General features: G+C 36.8%; 1 protein-coding gene across 2 annotated transcripts in view; it reads left to right on the forward strand.

Moving 5' to 3' along the window:
- PTPN3 (protein tyrosine phosphatase, non-receptor type 3) overlaps positions 1-27,250 on the forward strand; it is a 95,080-nt gene that overhangs the window by 25,324 nt on the left and 42,506 nt on the right. Inside the window, exons 8-12 of one of the 2 annotated variants that reach the window (XM_010583577.1) lie at positions 3,710-3,797; positions 10,040-10,128; positions 15,490-15,553; positions 20,674-20,846; positions 25,830-25,964. In XM_010583577.1, coding sequence (XP_010581879.1) covers positions 3,710-3,797; positions 10,040-10,128; positions 15,490-15,553; positions 20,674-20,846; positions 25,830-25,964 — 549 coding nt within the window. The remainder of the gene's footprint in view (positions 1-3,709; positions 3,798-10,039; positions 10,129-15,489; positions 15,554-20,673; positions 20,847-25,829; positions 25,965-27,250) is intronic. The other variant, XM_010583578.1, reaches the window with a different exon arrangement.

The following is a 27,250-nucleotide window of genomic DNA, read 5'->3' on the forward strand; positions in this document are numbered from 1 at the left end:
TTGTGTTGTGGGGGGGGGGGGGGGGGGGGGAAGGAACACTTCAATTAACATTGTGCTTTCTCTCCACTCTCCTGAGTGTAATGTAAAGGCTACAACAGATTATTCCAGCCAGTCCACTGCTCATTACTCTTTCTGACCCTGCTGATTTGTCTCTTGTAAGACTGCAGCTTTAGAATTAGTGGTGTTGATCAGATACTCACAAGCTGAATGCAAATATGCCAACCCAAGAAATTGTCTGTGAGCATTTAGGCAAATGAAATCTGAACTTCTATGGGCTTGTTCTCTCTGTATCTTTACTGCAGTAGAGCTAGTTCTCTACACTCCTAGTTTCTTTGGTTTATACCCTGAAATATCTCTATTTTCATCTCCCCCTGATATTCCTCAACTTTTTTTGTCTTCTTTCAGTACTCTCACCTCTCCCTCTTGGTTCTTTACGCCTAGTGGGTTTAGTGAGTTGTTCTGAACTTCATGTGTGCTGCCTAGCAGTCCAGAACATGCACTCTGCTTTGTCATTTATGGGATGAAAGAAGAGATAACCACTGAGCTCTAACTGCAACCATTCCCTCTGTGTAGGTGTTAATCTGGACTGCTTTTCTAGCAGTTCATGCTCAGAAACACAACAGCTCAGGCCTCTACTCCCTCCAAATTAATTTGCAGTTTCCAGTAGGCTCAGAATTTTTTAGAGGGGAACTTGTAGACAGGCATCAATAAATCTGCTTGTCTTTAGGAAGAAGTTATCTCAGAGGCCACTGAGGGAAGATTCTGAAGAGTCTTTAAGTGGTTGGGTTGAACTCACGGATTTTGTGCTATCTTAGGCAGAGATATAAAACTGGTTATGTCCTGCAGAGGAAAGACTAGAAGTTCCCATTGGTCCAGACAAAGGCATGGTGGGGTCTGTTGGAAAGACTCCTTTCTTTTCGGGGTCCTTTCAGTGAAATTGATGCTTTCATTGAGTGTTTTTGGTAGAACGAAGCCTTGATGACTGAGAAGTTTAATTTCTGTATTTGAATTCACATAGGTGGTGGTAACTGAAGTTCTGAATAAAAATGCTTGAGCAGACCAGACTGGGAAATATTGTCTTAACACCTTCTTTGAAACTTAGGTCTTCAGGCCTATTAATTTTGGAGTGCAGGGAGAGGCAGACAAATTATTGAATATCCTGGCAGTATTTCTTGCACTCTCCTTTGGCATTCATAGTGAATACTTACATCTGAGATGTAGTTTTCACTAGATCAGTGCCAGTAACATAACTTGACAAGAATGGTTCTGGTGTTTACTAGGCCTTCAGAGAAGGAAAGACAGAAAGGGAGAATTTACCTTCTTACAGTTTGAGAAGAGTGTTGTTTTGGAATGAGATTTCTGCTGAGCTGGGGTAAATAATGTTTGCTGTAGACCATATGGGATATCTGTAAATTATTATCCCTTTTAAATTGGCATTCATAGATTACAGGATTGCAAAGCCAGCCCTATAAACATCTACCCTTTTTCATTCTTTAGTGTCCATTCTTTGGGAAACTTTCACAAAGGAAAATTAAAAGGCTGGAACTGCTGAAACACGATACAGTCTTCAGAAGCCATGTTATGTCTTGAATGTTGTAGCTCAATGGAAGTTTTCTTTTTAGCTGGTTTTTATGTTGTTTTGCAAAATCTGAGAAAATAGTTCTATGAACATGATATGATGGTTATATTCCAGATGATGTTTGTTAGCTCTTGAGTATCAACAGCTATAAAAATTGGAAAGAGACACCAAGGCCTGTTTCCTCTTGCCTGTTTATCTCTCACCAAGTAACTACCGCCTGCTTAGGGACCTCAAGGTTTCATTTCATCTCTAAATGAGTAGGGAGGTGTAACAACAACAAGAAAAACCTAAGTCTGTGCTGAGATACTTTTTCTTGTTGGCCCTTCAAGACACAAGTCTTGATTGGTCTAGTGTAGATGGTGTATGCAAATGGATAATTAAAATTTGCAGGCATATCTTGTTGGTATGCAACAGATGGTACCCCCATCTCTCTGAACAAAGTTCTCGATCAAAATTTAAAAAATGAAAATAATGTACTCTTGCAAACATAGTCAGCATCCTGTTGTATAATAAAATGGTCTTTTTGTGGTGCTTTTCTCTACCTTTCTGACACAGTGAAAGAAATAAGGTCTACCAATGTTTGTCAAAATCAAGGTGACAGTAGTCACTGTAGATGTAGACCTGAGTAAGCAGTTTATCTCAGGATTGTGACAAACAGGTCTTTTTTTGGTCTTTGCTCTTTTTTGCAAAATTGTGACATCTTCAAGCCACACTGCTGGCAATGGCTTTCCAGTTCAAGGTAACTTTCAGTTTCATGGAGCATGATGTAGTATTTCCTTAAGTGGCTGTTTCAGGGTATGGTATTTTGATGGCCTGGAATTTGAAAGGCTGGATATTAATTGGAAGTAATAGATGTCCACCTTCTGAGGTAAAGCCCCTTTTAAAAATGAGAATTACTGCCTTATGTGGAATGCCTTTGTATCTGGAGTTCTTAACACAATGTTACGTCAGCTTTTTACAGGTTGTATTTAAACTGTGTTTTGATTAATGTAATTTTATACATGTCGTTTTGGAAGCTCACCTAGCAAAGAATTGTTTTTATCTGCACTTAGTTGCAGATATGATAGGATGATATTGGATGTCTTTTCTGCTTAGATGTGTGTAGATATTACACGCATCCCTCAGCCTCTTGTTACTCGAACGTGCTGTAGTGCCTGAATCGCTGATCTGTGCTGTGAGACCAGGAGCACTGTGGGCACAGCACAATGTCAATAGGCTACGACAGGTTCCAGGTTAGCGCTGCCTCTCATCTGATTGGTTCTTGACTGGGTTTGGCCCTGCAATTTATTGGAAGGGGCTACTTTCATTTATCATGCCTAAAGGAATCTTATTTAGGCCACATTGCATTCTTTTCAGATGAATAGTCAGTAGGTTGCATGGGAGAACCAGCTAGGCAGGGATTACTACAGGATTCTTTGTTTTTTAAAACTCCTGTTAGATTCCATGTAGCCCTTCCATGAAGATATATGATCCATTTATTCGAGCTGTGGGGATTTTTGAGTTTTTGCCTCTGGGGGGAAAAAAAAAGTCTCAGAATAGTAGAAGCTTTGTAGAAGACTAGAGGATACAGTCCTTGTAAGTCTTGCAGCACATTTCACATCTGGCAGCAGGAGGAAAAAAAGTATTTTAGGACTTAGAGATTGTAGATAAACTCAGCTTTTCATTGGTAAGTTTCACAACTTTTAACTAATTTAATCATCTTTTTCCCCCTTATTTTTTTAGTACATTTCTGCTTCTAATCTTTCTTCTAAATTACTTCCTTCTGAGAGACTATGCAATATAGAATATTTACAGATACAGCTTCTTGCTATAAAAGAAGCTTTTATAGGGGAATCATTTCCTCATCTCTAAACAAAACAGATACAAATGATTTTTCTGAAAGAACTGGTCCAAAATGGTGAGGGTAGTAACATTGTGTATAATTTGCTTGATTTTTGAGAGGAGTTTAGGAGGGCATTCACCAGTGAAGAACTCGTGGCACTAGTTAATGAGGTTTATTTGTCAGACACTGGGCTGGGGGATTCTTCTGTTTTTCTGCATTTGGAATAAATATAATATAATGGTTTTTTTACTTTTGACTATGGTCCATATATATATATATATATATAAAGTTTTTTCCCCTTCTTTCAGTGGCCTCAAGCAATCTGAAGCGGAGTCCTGCTACATAAATATTGCACGAACACTTGAATTCTATGGAGTGGAATTGCACAGTGGTAGAGTATGTTTACATTGTGATATTTCACTTGGGGAAAAAAATTTATATGTCTTTTTTTACATGAACTTAATAGCAGTAAAACAAGTAGTGTTTAAGTATCGACTTTATCATGTGTTATTTTTTAATTAAAGAGTTGGGTGATTTTACAATAATTTCTGTGTAACGTGGGGTCTGGTATTTCAATCAAATAAGCTAGGTCTCCTTGAAAGAGTAACATTGTATTTTTAAGATACATTGTTTCAATACTGCAAAATATTTAACTTGAAGTTTGCTAAAGTTAATGAATGTCTTAGCATGAAAGAAAATGAATGCTCTGTTTAGTGCTATGATGTAGTTGGCAGGTGTTTTAAAAGTTTACTTTCTCTGAATTTCTAACACAGAGTTAAGAATATAGAGATATTTTTGTTGTGTTTGTTGGTTTGGTTTTTTTTTATTCCTGTATTCCCTGACTCCAGGCTAAATCTGAGCAGTATTTAACAGTGTGGAAGATGACCACTAAAAATGTATTTGGAACCTTTCAGATACAGGGTGTGCATTGATGATAAGCATGTCCTAGTATTTCACTGGCTACTAGGATTTAATTGTTTGGTTACACTGGCTGTCTGAGATTAATCCCCCCCAAATTTTTTTTTTAATTGCTTCCTGGTGTGCAAATTACCATTTGTGCTTTTATGTAATAGCAAATTATTTTGGCATAAAGCTTGTAGTATAAAAACTTAATGAAGTGTAGTACAGATGATTGATTTCCTAAATGAAGATGACTACTGTTTTTCCTAACATTTTTCTGAGATTTATTAATAATCCTGACACTGAGAATTTTAATTAAAAAGATCATCAATTTATATAAAGATGGAAGGGATAGAAAAGGTCATTTTCTTCCTTCAGCATGATGTTTTCTTCTGTTTTCTCTTTATGCTACCTCAAATAAGCTAGTGTTGCATTAGATTTCTAAGAATTCCTAAAGTACTCCTGTATAAAGCCACTGTAATTACATTCACATTCATGAAATACAATGCTCAAACAGTAGAGGCCTTTTTTAGGGATGGGAAAAAGTACAAAGGAAAGGAAATAACTGAAGTGATCAAAATATGTACTGTCTGTGCTCATACCATCTGATATGAGCATCAGGAGAGGCAACTGTTACGTGACAACTGTTAAAGGTGATCAGATACCTTGGTTCACTTGCATTGGTTGTGGGTAAGTACTCTAGCATATATGAACAAATTTCTTATGTTCTTGTGTCTTCTGACAATGTAAAAGCCTTCCCAATTTCTGATAAGGTGATTACCTTTAAATGGTAAATGAGCATCTTATTAAATCTGACTTTGTCTAGGTTCATTCCCTGCCCGTTGTGTCATCTTTCACCTTTATGCTGTATTGAAACACTGTCATACTTGAGATTTCCCCTATATGCACTTAACTTGATCAGTCTATGCCTTTTAATTTCTCTTGTAGCCTAGTATTTTGATAAGCCAACTTAAGTTCCAAGACTTTCTCCATGAGGCTATTCTCTTAATATTCATGGGATGCTGTTTCTGGCAGTTCTTCAATTTCCAACATCCTTCCTGAGTTGTAGGCCACCGAACTACATGCAGGATATCAGTAGTGGTCATACCAGTGCCAAGTAGTGAGGATATTTTAGAGTGGGTGCAGACATTTTCAACTAGATGAAATTTTATTGTGGTGTATTGGCCTATTCTATCTGTGTAGAAATACCTTCTGGAGAGACCTACTTAAACAGTGTTCTTGTTTATGTTTTGTTTTGTTGCCCCCCCCCCCCAGTGCATTGTTTCATATTTAGTGACCTGGGGCTCATGGGTTGTCAGAATCTTAGTCATGAGCCCCTACACTGCCAGACACCAAACTCTACGATCTGAATAAATAGAGTACAGATTTGAATCAAAGCCTTCTCTATTCCAGGCTGCTATGATGCAGACTGTTTTGCTACTGTTTCAATCTAAGTTAATGTTTTTACCACAATTCAATTTTTTTGAAGTGTGAAAATATTTGAAGTGGTCTGTTTTTTCTAGCACTTGAACTGAACATCTAGGCAATTAGAAGCTGCTAGGAAGGAAATAGAAAGCAAAACAGAAAACGTCATGCCACTTTTTAAATCTGTGTTTTGATATAAATTGAATGTTGAGTTTTGTTCTTCCTCTCCTTTCCTTATCTCAAAGTGGGTAATGGAATAAGAAAAATGCAGAGAAGGATAACAATCATGAATGTTTTAAGCAAAAGCCTTCTGTAGCAGGTGAACAGCATGGAAAACGTGAATAACAAACAATTTTTTACTATTTTTTGCTTTGGTAGTAAGAGATTTAAGAAGCTTCAGTCTCCCTAGAAAGAGACAGGTTTAAGCAAAAGCAACTTTTTCCATATGGCCGCAATTGAACTGTGGGGATTACTGCTATTTTAATGGATGACCAAGGTGAAATAGGTATCGAAAGCAGTTAGGCAGTTCAGGAACAGAATGATTCATTGCAGCCTATTAAACGTACAAAACGTTTCTGATCCAGGAAATCCTCTAGCTGTAAATTGCCAGAACCTGAGAAGGGGGCTTATTAGTAGCGGTGTGATTGGTTGTCTCTGGAGTTTTGTCCTTCCAAAACATCGGTTACAAGTCGTTGTTTGGACTGAATGCCATGAGGCAAAACTTTCAACCAACACTTTATCATTGATTATGCTCCTGAAGGCCTATAAGAAAAGTGACAGCACTGGTTTATAACAGAGTGGATGTTCTCAGCATTGTCTTCTGGTAGGTAGTCTTCCATTTGCTGAGTGTTTTGCCTCTGCTGCAGCAGTCCTGCAGAAGAATACTCCTCAACCTTTGGTCTCATCAGGTAGCCCATGTTGACACTTTTCTGAAGTTTGTAGTGAAGGTTAGATACATCCTCCCCAGTATGCTGCTGCTTTTACAGAGGCTACCACGATATACCCCAGCTTTGGCAGGGATATCTGCCATGCTTCCCAGTTATCCTCCCCCCTCTTAGTACTGCTCTTAAATCACACACACACGCACCCCAGTTCTGTCAGATCCAAGTGCTTTGAACAGATCTAGCGGGTACTAGTTAAACTGTGGCTTTTTGAAAAGCTTTGTCTCTCTGGATCCTTATGAGTCAGTTCTTTGCTGTTAAAATAGTCTTAGTCCTCTTAGACTGTATATGGCAGAGGAACCAGGTAACACCTGGCTTTTATACTAATGGCCAAAAGAAGCTGCTGCTCCTGTACTGGTGGTTGAGAATAGGATACTTTTGGATAATGTTTCTTGAAGAACAGATGACTATCTAGTTTCCTTAATTTTAATGTTTTATGGTACATAGTTAAATATTTTGCAGAAGTCGAGTGTGAGCTTTCTTTTTAGCAACTTGCTAAATATGAAAATTCCATTAGTGAATTAATCTGAGCTTGGCTTTCATCTGCAAATACTTCTGCTTTTCTCTGAGGATAAATCTGAACTGCTAAAATTGTAATATTCAAAAATGAAATAATGTTAGGAAACTCAGGAGAATGAATTTGATACCTTAAAACTGTATTGAGATTTCTTTCATTCCTAATCTCCTTTTGACTCTGGACCACTATCTCATCTGGCTAATAATTAGTCTGATGTTAACTCATCTTTCATTTGTACTCAGACACGAAGATTTGTAGAATCAATATTATTTCCATATCTACGAAAATCCAGATGGTAATTGTCAATTAAATCAAATGTGAATCAGTATTTAACTAGCTAGGTGCCTGGCATAATCATTTTTCTTTTTACTTTTTTTTTATGATTATGTCTACAAAGAAACAGGTAAAAAGAAAAACATATTCATGTTGTTTCTTAGTTTCTTAGCAATTTAACAGCATAGATGTTTTGAAAGAGAAATAACTGCACATCTACATCATCTTTTGGGAGACCCTCTTTATGCTGGTCCAAAATCTTGGTTTGGGATTTCTTAGGTTTAACACAAGAGAATTCTTTGTAACAAATAGCATGGGAGATTAGTGTTTTGGACTGGGGCGGAGGAGGGAGGGTGGGGAATGAACTTTATTCTGAGAAAGGTCCTGGAGAAAACAGAGTAGTTTAACCTAATTAATCCCGATCAAGTGTTTAGCTAGTCCTTTATTTCTGCTAAATCGTGTAGCTTTCCAGCTTTTTCTCCTAAAGCTGCTTTTTCTTTACAGTATTGATTTTTTAAAAACAGGAACCTGGAGTAAGCTTCAAGTGCTAATAATACAAGTTTCTGCTCTGCTTTAGGTTGGCCGTATCATGGCAAGGGCAGCTAAATTACATGCAATTAATCTCCTGAAATACTTCAGTTTTCTCCCCAAGTATTAAAATTAAGGAGTGTCAGCTCTGGATTCCTGCATTAAGCTGGCATAAACTGGCAGTTCAGGAGCTTCTTCCAATGGAGATATAACCAGCTCCTCTAGCAGCAGTTCTTGGCAAAGTGGGGCAGCAGGTTGCTGACAGTTATCAGTAATTTCAGCTGATACTGGGGTACCTTGAGTGTATTTGGACTGCTACCTACCTAATGATTTTCTTTTATTATACTCTCAGAGATAGGACTGGTATTCCTATCATCTTGTCAGTATTCAGTGTTAATGCACTATGTATTAAATAGGTTATCCTCATTCTCTATGAACTGCTGTGGTATTTCACTGGAGGTTTGTAAATCATGCTGCAAATTAGGTTCAGCTTCATTCATTCATATGCCTGTATCATGCTTCTATTCAACTATTTTTAAAGGATTTATTGTAGGCTTTCCACAGTATTGTTAGAGCACATGCTACCTGTTCTTTTCTTCTGTACCTTACTAATATAAAGAAATTGGGATTGGACATACAAGAAAACTGTATTAACTGAGCACAGAGTACCATCTAGAGGAGCAGCTAAGCTACTGAAGGCTTTAAGAGAATCCATTACCTTTGGCCATCATCCTTTATCAAATAGTCTGAAACTACTTTTGAGTCAAACCTGATGTTTTGGGGTTCTACACTTATATGTAGATTTATGCATGTGTTCAGCTCTGTTTAGGAATTTGTGTAACGTATTAGTACATGTTGTTCATGGAGAAATGGGAAGCCAAGATTTGTAACTTTTGTAACATTAGTTTGGGTTTAGACTCAAACTGACCATTCAGTGTCCTTCCCCCAGCCCTTTTTTTCTTTTTTCTTTTTTTCCCTCTCTCTTTTCTTTTAACTCAAGGGTTTGGTTATATGGAAGCATGTGTGTCCTCTTGAGTATCTGTCCTGTTTTCAGCTGGGATAGAGTTAATTGTCTTCCTAGTAGCTGGTATAGGGCTATGTTTTGAGTTCAGTATGAGAAGAATGTTGATAACACAGTAGGGGTGGGGGGATCGCTGCTGCTCCGGGACTAACTGGGCATTGGTCAGCAGATGGTGAGCAATTGCATTGTGCATCACTTGTATATTCCAATACTTTTATTATTACTATTGTTGTTTTAGTAGTGTTATCATCATCATTATTAGTTTCTTCTTTTCTGTTCTATTAAACTGTTCTTATCTCAACCCATGAGTTTTACTTCTTTTCCCAATTCTCTACCCTATCCCACTGGGGCGGGGGGAGTGAGCGGCTGCGTGGTGCTTAGTTGCTGGCTGGGGTTAAACCATGACAGTATCTCAATACCTATAAAGGACTGTGAATCTATGGATTCATTCTTCCAGTTGAATCTGTTAAGCTAATGCACAGGTTTTGGTTTAGTTAACAATGGATTCAGTTTAGTATATCAAATATTCATGTACACATGTATATTCCTGTAGCATACTCTCATATGCAGAATCGTGGTCACCTCCTGCCCAGTCTTTGTTGGTAAGACCTTTTTGGAAAAAGTAAGGAATTATTTCCTTTGTTGTTTTAAACAGCTTAGAATCAGGACATTTGTGTTCAGTTCCCAAAACTCTGTGACATTTACCTGACTGATCCTGGGAAGTACTTCAACTTCTTTCCCATGGTTAAATTAATAAGGCTGGGCTTGAAAATGTAGTCTGATACTGACCTAAGGAATATCTAGTGTAGCAAGATGGATGTTACAACTTGTTTTGATGAGTGAAAGTTTATAATACCTAGTAGATAACATCAAAGGAACAAGATGCATGAGAGAAAAAAATCAAAATATGTGATTGAATTTTTGCCTGAGGAGTAGCGATATAAGTATAGAAAACTTGAAAATGAATTTATAAGTAGATAAATGGGAATGACACAAACTTCATCTGTGTTCTTACAGTGTTTTTCATTTTCAGGATCTCCATAATCTAGATCTCATGATTGGGATTGCATCTGGTGGAATTGCTGTATATAGAAAACTCATTTGCACAAGCTTCTATCCCTGGTAAATTCCTTTACTAGTAAAGAAATATGTCTGGTCTTCTCAATCTTATTTCCATTTGCTTTAACATTTACTCCAAAGAAGCCTACAATACATAAATTTTCTTCTCTATGGGGTATCATGGTATTTCCTTGTGTTGAGATAAAAATGAAAACTGTTGCCTAGCCTTTTAATTTTCTAAGACTTTTGAATTTGTTCAACTGTGTGAAGTCTTGATCAAGTTAATTCACATACAGCTGTGAGTACATGATTAGGAGGACCCTGTGGTCTTAGAGATTTGCTGCTGTTATATCCAATAATACGTCTTTTAAAAAACAAAACAAAAACCCAACAGTATTACTAGTAAAGTTCAACAGCTGCTGGTCTGATCATTTTATCCTGTCATTCAGCAAGAAGATATTTGTTCCTTGGAAAAGAAATGTAAAATGAGTTATTTGGACTTTCAGATTTACTGGAACCGTGATAATATAATTTAGTCAAATTTTTAAATGTCATCAAACAAGGCTATATAATGTTAACAAGTTTTCGAGTCTCCAAGGGAGAGACCTTTGCATTATTCTATGATACTGAAAACATTAAAATGAATGATAGTGCTGTAGAACATAACCTCTATGAAGAAGCAATGTGCACAAGAAGTCTAACGTGAATGACATTAGAAATTAGTTAAGCTATAATTATTTATAGTACTTATGGGCTTTATTAGCTATACCATACTAAAAATTATAAAATAAATTAGAAATTATATGGAGGCTGGGCATTTCATTAAGGTTTTTGGATTGGATCAGAAAGAATTTTTCCCAGTCTTTCTTTTTTAAAGTAAGTATGAACTTGATAAAGCTATACTTTATCAAGTATACAAAACATGTTATGCATAATTTCCTCATATAAATTGTAACAGTTTTTTCTGGAGAACATTTTCAGTAAATGGTATAGTGTTCTTAATCATGAGAGAAAAGTGCATTCTAATGGGCTCTACTTGTTTTTTGCCCCTTAATTACATAAAAAGATACTTCTTAGCAATATTCCTTAAATACTCAAGTCATTCCATTCTTTCATTATGAACCTATCCTAACAGGTATTTCCTATGGGAAAGCAATAAAATTGGTTTCAATTTAAGTTTTAGTGGAAAATGTGCTGCACAGTCTTTGGATTTTTCTTTTTTTTCTTTGCAGTGAGTGGTGTTTCAACTCACTTGGATGTACTGTAACCATCCTAAATGTATGTCAATAATGCTTTCATACAGCACAATGACATTTTGTATTTTTCCATTTCTAATGCACACTAAAGCATAATAGACTTTTATCTTTCATCCTTGTGCCCTGAGCTCTGCCCTTTCATATGTTGATCTCTCAGCTTCTTTAAACAGCTGCAGTTTTAAAATATGCCAGCTGAAGGCATGTTTTCTGTCTTCTGCAAGTCTTGTTCTGCCAACTTAGTGACCTAAGGTATGAATGGATAATAGTTATTCCTGAAAACCATGGTGATGGCATTTTAAAATCCCGGACTATATGATTTTTTTTTTTTTAGGGAAGGGAAAGAGAGCTTTATAGCACAAAAGACAGGAAGAATCCACATCTTCATGTGCTACTTTTACTCCTGGAGAGCACAAAGGAATAAAACACAGATGCTAAAACGTCATTCCCAAAAACCTATTCTCATTTACAAAAAGAAATTGAGGGAAAAAAACCCCACAGATTTTTCAGTTCAAATAATTTTCACTCTAAAATACGAGGTTTAGGCAGCAATATTTTCAGCTCTCAGCTAATGCAATTTTCCCAAGATTTCCTACTCTCTCTCTAAAATATCTTCACAACTTGAAAGGAGCAAAAAAATCACTACATAGGGGATAACTTTTTCATATTTTATTTCTGGCTTCTGGAATGAGTTAGTCATAATTCTTCAAGCAAAAATCATGGCCGTTTCCTCCAACCCTCTCCCCCCACCCCTCAAACGAGCAAACAAGGAAAGTCACCAGAGCAGACTAGCTTGTGCTGTATTTGTAGTATACAATCTTAATTTCTTTTTAGACCTCAGAGCAGGATATATTTCTGTAATGCCTGGAGTTTTAATGTATCTTAGATGGGCTGAAAGTGTGCAGGTTAGGAGATTCCTTACAGAACAGTATATGCCTGAGAATGGAAAAAAAAAAAAAAAAAAAAAATCAGTTAATTGAAATGGTATTTAGGCTTTTTATGTAACATCATTCGTAGTAAGTAGTTTTTCATATGGGCTCAGCAATCTTCACCATAAACGTGGTAGAACTCAAGGTGGCAGCAAACACCATCAAAGCACTCATTCCAAAACTTTTAAGTAAAATACTCTGCAGCATTAGTGGATGACAACAATACAATTCTGCCATATGGTAGTAGTCAAAGGGGACCAAAAGTTTTCAGGAACAGAGGCAGTGAGAGAATACTGTCTTGGCAAAAGGAGGACTTTCAATCAAAGCAACCTACGTAAGGAGCTGACTGATCAGTCAGAGGCAATGCAAGTCAAGACAGGTTTAAAAAATAACTTGGGATTTAACACAGTATTTTTTATGCTCTAGAAAGTTATTTTTGGGGGTGCTCAACTGTTTTGTGATAATTTCAAAATTCATTTTGCAAGTAAAATATTATCTTAATGGCAAAAACATACAAGCCCTCTCTATATCAGCAGCAGTTAAGGTTTTGTATTAAATGCTGTTCAGTATATGCAGTTTCTTTGCTTTGAAAACTTCAGGGAAACTGCTAGAGGAATACATTCTACATTGCTAGTTACAACTTAAAAAACAACTCGACAGTCTTACATAGCAAATTTTATGGAACCTTTCCTGCTGAATCTTCCAATGGCAAAGTGTAAGACTTACAGCTAAAGAAACGTTTTTTTTCTTCAAGTCAAAAATACCCGCTGTTAGTACTATCTGCTATGACAGAACTGCCAATTTGATCAGAAATGAGTAATTGTTGCCCACTAAGTGACAAATCTATTTCAGCCCTTGTAAATGATAGCAAGGTGGGACCCAAAAGATGTATCAGTATTAATATGCTACAAGTATTGAGTGTTTTACAAGTAAACTGTGAAATTTAATGATTTGTGAATGTTGCATAGTCACTGGACAGGTTATTGGTGAGTGATAAGGGCAGCTGAGCCACCAGTTAGAATAAGAGTAACTGCATTCTATTCAGATCATGTTTTGGAAGTGGCATCTTCAAGCATTTGTTAAATCTAAATCCTTTGATACCTTAATCTCCTGGATTTTTTTGTGGATTCTGCTATATGCATCGTTCATTCAGCTTGTAGGCGTAACATTGCAAATGATTTTTAGTTAATGTTAAATAAAACTGTCAGATTAGCAAGTGTTCTTTGTCACTGAATTAAATAGGTTTAGTTGTACTTTAAAAAGAATGAATGGAATTGAGAGAGATGCTCTACTTAGAGAAGAGTCAAAATAAAGAGACTTAAAGCCCTGATTTGGCTTGAAGTGATTATGTGGTCATGCAGTGAATCATGTTTTTTAAAAAAAAGGGTGGGGGAGAGGAGAAGGATTGAGAGAGTTTTGGTATTTTGGTATGTTGGCTACCTTTTTGTTCTTGGGTGGAAGGTTTTTTGCCTAGTCTGCAAGGTTAGTTTTCTGTGTCCTGCATTTCTGCTGGCTCTGTGTTAGGGTAAGAACAGACTGTGACAGCAACTGTGTAAGCTGAGAACGACTACAAAAACTTACTTGTTGAAGTTTAATCTGAGTCAAGAAATGTGGTAAGAAAGAACCAGAAGCACAAAACTTGAGTTGTACTAGTTCAGGTGGAGTAGCACTAGGATTAAGAAAGGTTTTATATATAAATGAGTTGCATCTCAGTAAATACAACTGAAAGTTTATGTGACTTATCGGGAAGTTCAGAATCCAGAAGTTTTAGATGAGCAATACAGATCATTACTCTTTGAGGTAGCAAGTCAAATGGTGCAAGTATTTCAAGAGCTGGCCTGACAGGAGAGGTGGATATGATTTCAACTTTCCATTAACTTACACAACAATTTGCCTGGTAGTTAAGGAACAATGTTAATGAAATTCCTGTTTCTTTGTGGTTCTGTAATTGATGGAGAAAAACATTTTCAGAAATGGGCTCACGTTCAGTTTTCCACCTCTTTTGTGCGGGAGGGGATTGTTCGTTCCATTACCTTTCTTGTTTGTAACTGGCAAATATACTTTCCTGTATCAATGAAGGACATTGCTCTATAACTGAAGCATGTATCTCTCATGGGTAGTGGGGAATTAATGATATGCCATTGTCCCACTTGCTGAGAGTGATGCAAAAACTGTGGTAAGAACTGAGATGACAGTCAATATAGTTCATACTTGATGACATCTAAGGTGCTGTGAAACATTATCAGTTGACAAGAATATTCTGAGACTTTTAGCAGCAACCTTCCAAACCCCTTTCATGGTGGTTTTTCAGGCAGATATGACTTGATGAGACCTTAAATAGCTTCCCTCATGCATCCTTGTGATTCCAGCTTATCACAGGTCACAGGTTTCTTTTTTGAAAATGTGTAGGTTTTCAGTTATTGAAGTAGAAGTATTGCAGAGGAAACTTAGGTATTTTGGACAAATCTTGTTTTGCTGTAGGAAGGTGCATGGGTATCTAGAAGTTTGTTTAATTTAGCAAAACTGATAATTAAAATGAAAATTGCTGGAGCTCCAATTCCAATTATAATCCTTACTTATGAATAAATAAATCTTTATTCATACTATGTATATGTAGAAAAGAGATGTGTGGTTCTGTACAAAATTACCATATAAATTATGTAGCAATGCTAATAGTTGAAGTGAAAAATATATTAACAGTTTTCTTAGTTTTTGTCCTTTTACAGTTTTGTTTTTAACTAAATGTTTGTTTAGTTATTAATGCAAGTACATGATAATTTTCACATTATGAAGCCAATTCTGTAAAGTCTCTGGAAAATTTCAGATGATGTATGACCAACCTTGTCATGTCATTAGGGTCTTAAATTTTGTTCCTTTAGTCACAGTTGTCATATGATTCTGAAGTTATACAAACATGACACATTTAACACTTGTGCAGCTTAGTAGAGGATGTCATCAAGTTTTTGCTGCAAGAATAGCTTTGGTGGGAGAGAATTGCTATGTGAACTATTTAAAGAGTAAATGAGGAAGAAACTCAATTTTTAAAAGGCCTTTCTTTGCTAAAATTTTTCATTTGAGTTTCTTGATACCTATTTGCCACTCAACACAGGAGATGGCTGCATACTATTCGTTGAATATTTAACAGCTGTAATCTTTTAGGGTCTATCTACGCAGTATAATTTTTCATTGTTTTATCCCTCTAAACATTGTTTACTATTTCATGGTCTGTTTCTTTCTTTTAGGGTGAACATATTAAAAATTTCCTTTAAAAGGAAAAAGTTTTTTATACAACAACGGCAAAAACATGTAAGTATTCATTTAATTTTATTTTGCTCAAATGGTCGTGTTCAATTTTTTTTGCCTTAAATGTTAAGACAACAAAACGATGATCAAAAGGCTCTGTTGTGGTAACTTGCCTTTGAAATTCTGTTTTGTTAACTTGTCCTTGCTATTCTGGTCCTCTTATCCTTGCTCTGTTTCCCGTTTTTGTTTCCTTTCCAACATTGAATTCTTCCATATTCAGTCTGTTGGACTGTATCTTTCCCATGCAGGTTTCTTCTCCCTTGGAGACTTGGGAGAATTGCAGATCTTTGTCCTTTCTCCAGTATTTAGTAACCTAGCGTATTTCCATGTTTTTGCCAGCATCTGCTGCTTTTTTCTTTGATGCTATCCCTGCCCTGTAGAGTTCCTCAATGCAGTGAATCTACTAAAAGGCTGCTTATCCAATTTAGGAGGACTTTGTGAGGTCCCTTCTGCTTATGGGGCTCAGAGTTCTGGGAGAAAGGAAGGTTCCTGGAGAAAAGGAGAGCTCTGCAGCTGAAAGACATGAGGTTGGAAAGGGGAGTAGTGCACCTCCTGCTGCCTGTAACATAGAGAGCTTTAGAAGTTGGCAAAATAGGTGAAGGTAGTTGATAACACTGATGTAAAATTTTTCTGCTGTTAAGAGTTGTCTTCATAATGCTGTGTGCTTTTTGCAGAACAGTTGTAATATTAGTCTTTTTAATAGGGAAAAAAAACTTGATTACAGTATTGTGCTGCCACAACATGATCAGATAAATTAAGATATCTTTTTACAAGAGAAACAAATATTTAATATGACAGAAAAAATACAGAAATTAGTGACCAGTAGATACATAAATAATTTAATTCACTTGAGGACAGAACTCGAATAGATAGTAAAAAGTAAGTGTTAACTGGTATGTAAACTTTTATGAAGGCTCTTTTGAGTAGTAAATGATATCTTGAACTGATAGGAGCTGTGTTACAAGAATACCCTTTGACTCACATTGATTAGAGGGTCTGCTGAACACGGATTGTTAGGGAGGCTTTTTTTACCCAAAAGGAGAATGTTTTAATCTTTTTTTTCTTTTTTTCTTTTTTCTGTCCCTGGCACCCCTGCCTCCCCCCCCCAAGTTTGATGGGTATCTTCCAAATTTGAGGAGTGTGCATGTATGTACACATTCTTCATTTTCAGGGCTCGTGTAAACAAAGTATCTAGAGATAGTATTACTGCACTAATGCTTACACACATAGCATGCACAAATGACACTGTTTTCTTTTTTGAGAGAATGTGTCCTAAGCCACTGTAGAGGGGTCTTAAGTTGTTTTTTTTTTGCAACCTTTACGTTTCTAAATGTATTGTTTATATGCAAACTTCTTTTGTTCATGTATATTTCACTGTATGAAGAAACGAGGGGTTGGCAAACCATTTTACTAGCTTGTGAGTGTAATTGTATTACACTCAGTGTAACTGTATCACACTTGCGAGTATTACCACCTTCTATATTTGAGGATTAAAAATTCACTGATAAGTAGTCATTTAAATTCTAAGTATCTTCAAGTATACAAATATGGGCAAGCTTATGGACAGCAACTTCCAAATGTGTCTGTGAGAATAAACATAGGAACACAATTCTCTGAGTGATGAGTAACAGTGGTTAGTAAAATGAGTGTCCCTACAGGTGTTTTGGAATATGGAAGAATTGTCAATATATAATAATCTCTGGACGTAAAGATCATATAAAATATGTGTGCTCACTGTATAAAGACTTGACTGCTGTGAAAAATTAAATTTTTCTTTCTGGAGACCTGTGTCACCTTTGAAGAGTGCAGCATTCTTAAAGTTTGTTCCATTAAGCGCTTGATAAATGACGAGAGATCAAGGCCCTTGATTCTTTTAACTAATCTCCTCTTACGTGATCATAGTTCTTTATTTCATAACCCACTGAGATTACAGTAATGCACACTATATCATGCTTAAAGAGCTACAGAATTGTAGGGAAAATAAGGCCAGCCGCATGACCTTTTTACTCTTTCTCAGTAGATATGGAAAAGCAGACCAGGTGTGCTATTAAATCTCTAGGTACATCCATCCTTGTCAGTTAGCCCCTTTTGTTGAAATTTAGAGCAGCAAGCCTGCAGTACTTCAGTGGTATTGCTTGGAAAAAACTTGTTGTCGCAGTGCAGTGGGAGTGAGGGGGCAGCTGGACTACTAGGGGTTTTCTCCAGAACGGTGGGTTGCTTGAGGGGTTTGTGAGGGCAGGTGACTGAAGTGGTCTTGGTCTTTGGAATGATGAGACTTTTGCTTGAAGGTACAGGAGGAAATAGGTAAATGAGGCTGAAAGTCAGGAAGATGGACAACTGTGGGGAAAGCAGAGCTAATACTACGTATTCATAGGCAAGATTTCATTAAAAATGGTGACAATGCTGTAACATTTCAGTTTTGTATGTCACGTGTAGGTTTCATTACAAAATCTACAAAAAGTTCTCAAAGGCTATGAATTTGTAGTCATCTGAGATGTGCCATGTTTCATTGATTTATTCTTCTTATTTCTCTTACTCCTTTTTTCTTTCCTTATGCCCCTGTTCTGAAGACTCAACTTACCTTATCTCACTCTCTCCCTGCTACTCATCTCTTCTTTTACCCTCCCACTGCTTCAGTCTGTTGATCAGCTACTTGATAGAAGTATGCAATATTTCTGTTTCTACTGAAGAGCTACATAAGGACTGGGGAGCAAGACTGATGAATCAGTGAGTGTCTGGTGCTATAAAAGCTCATGATATGTAGACTTAATGAAGGGTGCAAGATTTAAGGTAGGAATAGGAACTATGCTGGTTTACAGGCAACATTTTAAAGCTTCCAGAAATGAAACTTTATTTCCAATGTGCTTATCTAATACTTAAAAACACCTTCATTTTCTGCATATTAAAATAGATTTGTACTTGCTATGCTGTAGCTATTTTCAAATTCTCTGTGAATGGAATAGGCATGCATCTGATGCAAAGTTTTTCGCTGATGTTGAAATAGCAAGACACTCACTTTAGATATTGAGAATTGTTCCCTTTACCTTAATGGCCACAGATTTCTCTAATCCTTGTTTCTTGATAACTATTAAAATACTGTTCTTTTGGAACTTGAGTTGAGAAATATGATGGGCATTAGCTCTTTGGATCCCACTAGAACTCTCTTCACCTTTAAAATGGTGCATAGATTTAATAGCACGACTTGCAACATGGCCTGTTAGTGAGCCAGATGGTTATGTTCACAAAAGATTTTGTTAATTTAAAAATTGACTAAGTTTTTCTGAAACTTCTGAAAGTCTTTATCCTAGTTTAAGTCCATATTTAAACTTTTAGCCCACTTAGAAGATGCTAAGAAGGTTCTGTTACAACAGTTGGGAAGAACATACTTGTGATGTAGAGAGCAAAATTTGTTATTAATTTCAAACTTAAATTTAAAACCAGAATATTAGGTGTACTTAATTCTTTATCTTTACTCTATGACTTTTCAGTATGATTGAGACATTTGGATAAACTGATTTTTGTGGCAATTGAAAGGCCAGTGCTCCAGGCCAACAAAAATATCTATACACTTCCTTTTATTTGTCTTCTGGAGTAGTAAAACACTTCAAGTGGTATTCAACCAACAGACAGTATGTCAGAAATGCCATTTATCATTAAATCTTTAAGCAATGTATGCTTTTTATAATGCAAGAAATTCTGAGTTGAAATTTCACTATACTTGCATATTTTATTTTACATAAGCTAATTAGAAGCAACTGTGGCAAACTGACAAAAATTAGTTGGTTCTAATATGCATGAGGCTCAAATAACAAACCCTACTTCTTAAAAAAAGCAAAAACATTTTTAAAATGTTTTAATAGCTATAGGGAAAACATGCCTGAAAGACTGCAATCAGTTAAATATTTTGCAGTGCCTATGTAAAATCAAGAGGCAAATCCTTTTTATCTTTCTCTTGAGATTCTCATTGGTTTTCTAAAATAGTGACTTCAGTCATAGATTCTCTGAACTAGTCAAAGTGATTTGCAGTATGTGGCATTAATCTCTGATACATGGCATTTGTAAAATGTTGCCTAGAAACAAAAAGAATAAAAGAAAAACAGATTGAGTATTCCAGCCAAAATGGTCTGTAGGTACTTCCCAGCGGGACCGTTGCTGTGAACAAATAAAAGGACAATGGCAACGACAAATCAAGGTGTTATCCAGGTGCGACCTCTATTTCTTGCTGGACTGTATGAGAAAGCTTTATTAGATCTTTCTGAGTCCTTTAATAAAAAGGTTTTGCAATCCACCTATCTTATGCAAAACTCTCTCAGGATCTGAAATAGCTCAACAAGATCTACAGTTGACAAGGGCATAAACCTGGGTGGCACAATTGTTACACCTGTGTTTCACTGGCACTTTGGCACTGTAGTTACAAGTAAGAGTTTGCACCAAGACACACAAGCTTTGTATTCTGCTTCCTTTTGATCTCCTCATTGTGGCCTCATGATTATCATCCAGAAAGCAGGACTGGATTTGAACAGTGGTAGCAGCAACTCCAGTTCCATCACAGCTACTTTCTTTCCCCCAAGACGGATCACTGTTAACATCTTTAGTATCTTCTAAAACACTCTCAGGCAGATGGGTTTTGCATACTGTGACTCTTGAAAGAACATTATTGAATTGAAGCCTTATGTGAAGAGTTTGAATTCAAAGATTGAGGGTTTTTTCCTTTCTATGTTGCACCCTTAATGGAATATTTAAGAGTTTTGTTTGTCATAGGAGGTCAAGATCTGACTGGAAACCTGAAACTATATTTAGCTGTTTAATATTACACCCATATATACAAAATCTTTGGCACTCTAGGCTTAAATATTTCATTAACACTTTAAGGATTAGAAACTGAAAAACTTAATAGTTTGAACTTTTAAAGTGTCCATTTTGCAGTTTAGAATTTCATATAGTCACATATAGTCATATTTTGGCCATCTCCAGCTCAAAATCTCCTATACACTGATTTTTTGTTTTCCTAAATGCATTTTTCCTATTTAAGCTAAAAGTAATTTTATTGTTGTTTTATGAGCTTGTTTACTGAGTTTGATCTGCTTGTATATATTGAAACATGGTATTTCCTACTGTTACAGAATGAATCCAGAGAGCATATTGTTGCCTTCAACATGTTGAATTACAGAGCATGCAAAAATCTATGGAAATCTTGTGTAGAGCATCACACATTTTTTCAGGCAAAGAAGTCACTACCTCATGAAAAAAAGATATTGTCACATTATTGGACCCTGGGTTCTAGAAATCCAGCAAAGTAAGTATTGTGTGGAAGCATGTTTTGCTTTGTAATTAAATGGGAGGATCTGTGTCAGTGATAGCTCAACTTAGAGTGGCAGAGTTCAGTTCTGCCCACAGCTGTCTCCCAGTTTGTATGTGAACCATTTGAGAAGTTATATAGCTATGGTTTCAGTTTCTGCAACGTGGTATTGTGACAATAGAACTTTTCTTATAATTTCCTAAAAAGGTATTTGAATATAAGCATGTTTTACTGGTATTGTTTCAACTTGCTCTTTCAGTTCAAAAACACTAGAAAGTAAAAATGCCATGTAGGTAATGATCCAATAAGAGAATTTGCAGAACAGATTTGCTCTGAACTGTTTACCCGTTAGTGTCATATACACACTCTGTTTAATATTTTAGGGCAATTTCTGGAGTGCGTCATACCAACCACTTATTACTGACATGGAGATGAAAAATTTTGTCCCATCCAAGTATTCAAGTCACCACTTTTGTGACATTTCTAATCTTGTATTTGCCTCGTCGGGTTCTGCTGGTCATGGAGCTGGTTGTTTCATGGTGGTATGAAGCTGGGATTGTTCCTTCCCATGTGCACCAACTGGGCCCTAACTTCATTAAACTTCATCTGCCAGTTTATCGTCTAGTCACTTGATGTTGTAATGTCCTTCTGCACTTCTTCACAATCGACCTTTATTTTTGCTATCCTGTGTGATTAATATCTTCAGCAAACTTTGTTCACTCTTTTCTCTAGATCACATATGTTGAACAGAAGAGCCCCCAACAGATACTGGTCTAAGACTTCACTACTGATCTTTTTCCATGATAAATCTAAAACATTTTTTCCTATTCTCTTTTTTATGTCACAAGTGAACAGGCAATTTATCCAAGTGAGGACCCTATTCCCTAGCTCCTTAGTTTCTTTATGGGTTTAAGGAACCTTGTCAAATGTCTTTTTGAGATCTTGAGTACATTAAATGACTAGTTTAAAGTGAGAGGTTATACTCCAGTAGTTCTGCTGTTTCATCTTAGAGGCTTTTAGATTTTTTTTGATAAGTATCAGTCCCAGTGATTTCTTTCATTATGTTGATTTGTTCTGTTTCATTTATCAGCAATTCAGCTACAAATGCCATGTTCTGTGTCATGATGGTCTCATCTGTGTCCTGTCATCCCCACCCCCAAGAAAAATTCTGTCATGAAACATACCAAAAATCTTTCATATTAATAGTGAATGAAAAAAAGTCTTACGTCATTATCTTCTCTGAGTGTGAGATTTTGGAGGGTTCTTTTGTCTTTTGATCATCTGTAGTCTCTGTAGAAACCTACTTGTTCTAATGATTTTTGGAAAAGTATCTTATTGTTTTCTTTTTGTTTGTGGGGTTTTTGCAGTGTGTTCCCTTAACAGTTTAAATTTACATTTAATTTGTCAGACTTCATTCTCTTTTTCCTATTTGGATAAGCTTCAACTTTTGAATGATGTCATCACACTTCAAATAGCTTCCCAGACTTTGGTGGCTGTTTGGCTTTTCATACAGTCATGTCTTTCTAGATACTGCAGAAATTCATACCAAGTGGACTAGTATTGCTTGTAAATGAAGCAGTTCACCCATGAGGGCTGTCCAACAGTAAGAAGACTGATAAACTGTTATGTTTTCTGCTGGAGTGGAATTCCATATTTTTCACCTAGTACTAGAGGATAGCTGAAGCAAGTGAAAACGAGTAGTTGTACAAACAGTAATTTAATTTTCTAATGTTTTACAGATCTATATTTTGAGAATTAGATCCTCTATGGAGTGATATGAACTTGTTCTTCCTATAGTGACAGCTTTGAGGAGGTGACCTCCTCAAAGCTTGTAGGATTGTCACGTCCTGGAGTCCTTTTTCTCTCAAATTTGCAAAGAGATTCAAAATCCTGATGCTTGTATATACGCATGCACACACAGGCATTGAACAGCCCTTGTAATGTTAAGAAAGAAAATGGTATGAGTTCCAAAGGGTACCTGTTTATTATGGCCAATTTTTACCAAAAATTTGATTACTGACAAATTTACTGTTACAACTTCTTAATAGCTTGTAGCATGTAGGATAGCTCTCATTGTTAAACTAAGTTACTAAGAAAGAGTTCTTTTCCAGTGGTTTCATGTTCTGAGGCGTTATCACTGGTGAAATGCTTATTTAAGCTCTTAAGGAATCTCTAGGGAGAACTGTTCATTGTAGTACCTTCCATCAGCTTAATTATATCCTCTGTACTAATGCATTCTTTGGCCTTATTTACGCCAGCAACAAGCATGAAATTTAGGATCTACATGAGGCAGAAATGACTCAGCAACCTTTACCATCAGAGACTGCTAAAGTACCTAAGAAGCAACAGGAATTTTGGGAGACTTTCAGTAGTTCCTATCAACTTGGTCACTGTCACTCAGCAAATTACTTTCTCCAACAATTTAAGAAAAGGTGTGAACAAGCCACTTCCAAGGTTATCAGTCATATATTGAAAACTTTTACTTTCCTACTTATTTGTGATTGTGGAATGTTGTAAGAGACAACAAGAGTTTCCACATTCCTTTTCAAGGATGGCTCTGAGCTCATGTGGAAGCTACGAAACAAAAAAAGGGATTCTGCATTCTCCCTTATGAAAGGAAACAAAATTTTGCATTGAGTAGAACAAACAATAAAACCAAAACCAACCAACCAAACCAAGAAAACCACAAAACCAAAGATACGTGCACAAAAACCTCACTGACCATACCATGTAACCCTGGAGGTTTTAAGACTGACTTGTCTTCAGTAGTTCTTGTCAGCCAACTTCTGTCAGCTTTGAGGGAAGTTACATTCAGGTTTTACTACCTTAAGTATCACAAGTTTTCCTCTTGAATTGGTGGCTTGCTTGTACTACGTTCTTTTAACTCATGTGAGGCAGATATCCTAGCATTTACTGCATCAGTTCAAATAGTTAAACTCTTGCAAACTGTTAATACAATTTCTTATTTGCACATCTCTGTGCCCTTCTAGATTCTCTTAGCTTAAGGTACTAGTGGAATTCCATTTAAATTAGGCTGCTGAGTTGTATAAATCACCTGTAAACCTTAATCTAAGGAAAGGCAGAATCACATCTCACATTGAGAGGTAAGTTCATTCAGTGTTTCTGGGCTGAATGCTGAGTAACCTCTCCTATGCACATTCTCATTCCTTTCTGGAAAGCTAAAAATGTACCTATTTTTTCACAAAGAATAACTTTGGTAATACATGGGAGCAAGGAACTGTTACTTCAAGATATTACAGCCCATTCCAGAAAAGCATTGGCAGCTGAGAAATATCCTTGTATTTGACATATAAAGAGCAGCTACTTGGAGTTCAGGAGTTTGTTATGTAACTTAACTGAAATATCTAGAGAATATATTGTTAAAGTGATTCTGGGGTCAGGGCCAGGGCTTTGGCTTCCATCACATGAGTTACGTTGCACCTCAAAAGTCACCTGCATTGGAAAATGCATGAACAGGTAATTGTAAAAAAGGAAAGCTGGTGAAGGCAAAATATGTGGAATTCTTCAAGACACCTTTTTTATAATACATCCTCTTTTTCTACTCTCCCTCTCCGCTCCATCCATGTAAGGCTTCTTAGAAAGAACTCTTTGTTTTTGTAGAAGGCCAGAGTTGTCGGTGCCTTGTCATTGGTATTCAGAAGACTTACAGAAATAAAATGGATAGTACAGGCAAAAGCTTTTCCTGAGTTCATGGTCTGTGTGTTTAGTAAGCTTAAAAACATACATGGGTAGCTGATTTTGATATGTAGTCGCTTCATGTTAAGTTTTCCTTCTTTGTTTTTTAAACTGGGAGAATCTTTAAAAGTACACATTTAGAAGGTGAAGGAATTAATTTGCTTTAAAATCATGGACAAGATATGTAAAATACTTCAGAATATAAAAAAAGGTTTGGGTTGCTTTTTTTTCTTTTATAAACAAAAAGGAGTACAATGCAAAGCATACGTACGGTTTGATATTAGCATGAGTAATATCCACAGGATAAACAACTTTTTTGTTTGTTTTTGTTTTTATGCTATGTAAAATTGAGACATTTCAGCTCTATAGTAAAGTCCTTACATGCTCTGCTATCCCAGCTGCCCATTAGGTACAGCTCAGGACGTAGTGAGCCAAAGGTGATTTCTCTATAACTCATAAATTGCTGCTTTTCCATGAGAAATCCTAGGCTTGTAAACTTGAGGATGAGCAGCTTATCTCTCTGCTTGTCTTGTGGAATGCTGTGTAAAAAGGTACATAAAAGTTAGTTTATCTCGATTTTGATCTACTTAAAAAAAATTCTTTATGCTGTATAATTCCATTAGCAAGATATTTTTATTGCTTTTCTAGCTAAGGTTCTGGTTCTGATGCAACCCTTATCTTGTCAGATTCTTGTCACAAGAAGCAGTCCAGACTTGGAGATCTTGCTTTCATGTCAGATCTTTCTCTAATGGTTTATTTCTACAAGGAACACATCACTCCACGTGGCTTCCTTCTGGAAATAGAGTGGTCTGGTGTAGCTCTTATTTTCTGAGGCAGCAGGGAGATGGTTAAAGTAGTCCTGTGCTCAGTGAAGCCATTAGTGAATTGTTACCTCTTTGAGTTCTAACAGGGAACATCTAGAATCTTTTGCCTGTATTTGAACCATGTTTTGTCTGGCACTTAGTTCAGTACCCATAGGACACACTGAATTTCCTGTTTTCCCCTCCATCTTCTTAAACACAATTGGGTTAAAAATAACTCCCAGAAAAAGTTATTTTTACTGAGGCTTGTGATTAGCATTGTAGCAGGGATTAACAGTTTTATTGCTACAAGTGAAGGACAGCAACTGCCTCTGCGAGAATGCAAATGCTTAAGTAAGGAAGGGTGAGCACAGGTGACTCTTTAAAACACATGAATTATAAAATTGACTTTCATAAGCATATTTTATGTCATTTAAATTTTCTACCCAAAATAATTCACATACAGTCTTCTATTTCTTTTCAGGTCTGTAAACAGCCAGTACTGCAAAAAAGTTATAGGTGGAATGGTTTGGAACCCGTCTATGAGACGATCTTTATCTGTTGAGCATCTAGAGACCAAAAGCCTTCCTTCTCGATCACCTCCTGTTACCCCTAATTGGTAAATCCAGTTTCAGGCTTTCCCATGCCTTCCAGCTTCCTACCTTTTCTAATTGTATGTACTCTAGCTGAATAATTAGGTAGTGTGTACGTATATATTTAAACATTGTTATTCTGAGAATATATATGACAACAGGAGAAGAGTGGGTGTCACTTACCTCAACTTTAGCAAGGCTTTTGATGCTGTCTGCCAAAATATTATACCCAAGTTAAGACATTACATTCTGGAAGGGTGGACAACAAGATGGTTAAAAAAAAAAAAATAAAAATAATGGTTGCATGACTGGACTCAGAAGGGAGTTGTTAATGGGTCATACTCTACCTGGAGGCCAATAACAAGTGGAGTACTGCAGGGATCTATCTTGGGACCTGTCCTGCTTAACGTCTTTATGACCTTGAGGAGGCAATGGAGTGCTTGCTCATAAAGTTTGCAGACAACACCAAACTGGGGGGATGAGTCAATAAGCTTGGGGGCAGGGCTGCTATCCAAAGGGACTGTGAGAGTCTGGAGAAATGGGCCAATAGGATCTCTATGACATTCAGTGAAGACAAATGCAAAGTCTTGGGAAAGAAGAACCCAGTGCAACAGTATTGTCTGCTATGCAACTGTCTGGAAAAGAACCTGGTAATCTTCGTAGGCAGCAAGCTGTACATGAGCTATCTGCTGTGCCCTGGCAGCAAAGAAGTCCACAGCAACCTGGCAGTATTGACAGAAGCATAGATGGTAGATCAAGGGAAGTGACTATCGCCCTTTTGCTCAGCATTCATTAGACATTATTAGAATGCTGCAGCCGGTTTTGTGTCCACTAATACAAGAAAGACAAACTAGAGCAAGCTCAGCAAAGGCCACCAGCCACCAAGGTAGTCAGGAGGCTGGAGCACTTACCCTGTGAGGAGAGGCCGAGACAACTGCACTTGGTCAGCCTGGAGAAGCAAGGATTTCCCAAATGCCTAATAACAGCCTGGGAACACTTAGGAGGAGGCTAGCTAGAGGATGAGGCCAGGTTCTTCAGTGTTGCATGGTGGGAGGATGAGGCAACAGGTATATGTTGAAACACGAGAGGCTCTGTCTGGACATAATGAATGTTTCACTACAAGGACAGTTGAGCAGTGGTTGCTTAGAGAAGTTCTGCGGTCTCCACCCTTCAAGTTTTTGAGATTGGACTGGATAAAGCCTTAAGCAGCCTGCTTAAGCAGCCTTAGTTGACCCTGCTTTGAGCAGAAGGTTGGACTAGGTGACCTCCATAGGTCCCTTCCAACCTGAATTATCCTATGATTAGAACTTTA

The sequence above is a fragment of the Haliaeetus leucocephalus genome, unplaced genomic scaffold (assembly GCF_000737465.1).
Source record: "Haliaeetus leucocephalus isolate CR32 unplaced genomic scaffold, Haliaeetus_leucocephalus-4.0 Scaffold915, whole genome shotgun sequence".
Classification (NCBI taxonomy): domain Eukaryota; kingdom Metazoa; phylum Chordata; class Aves; order Accipitriformes; family Accipitridae; genus Haliaeetus; species Haliaeetus leucocephalus.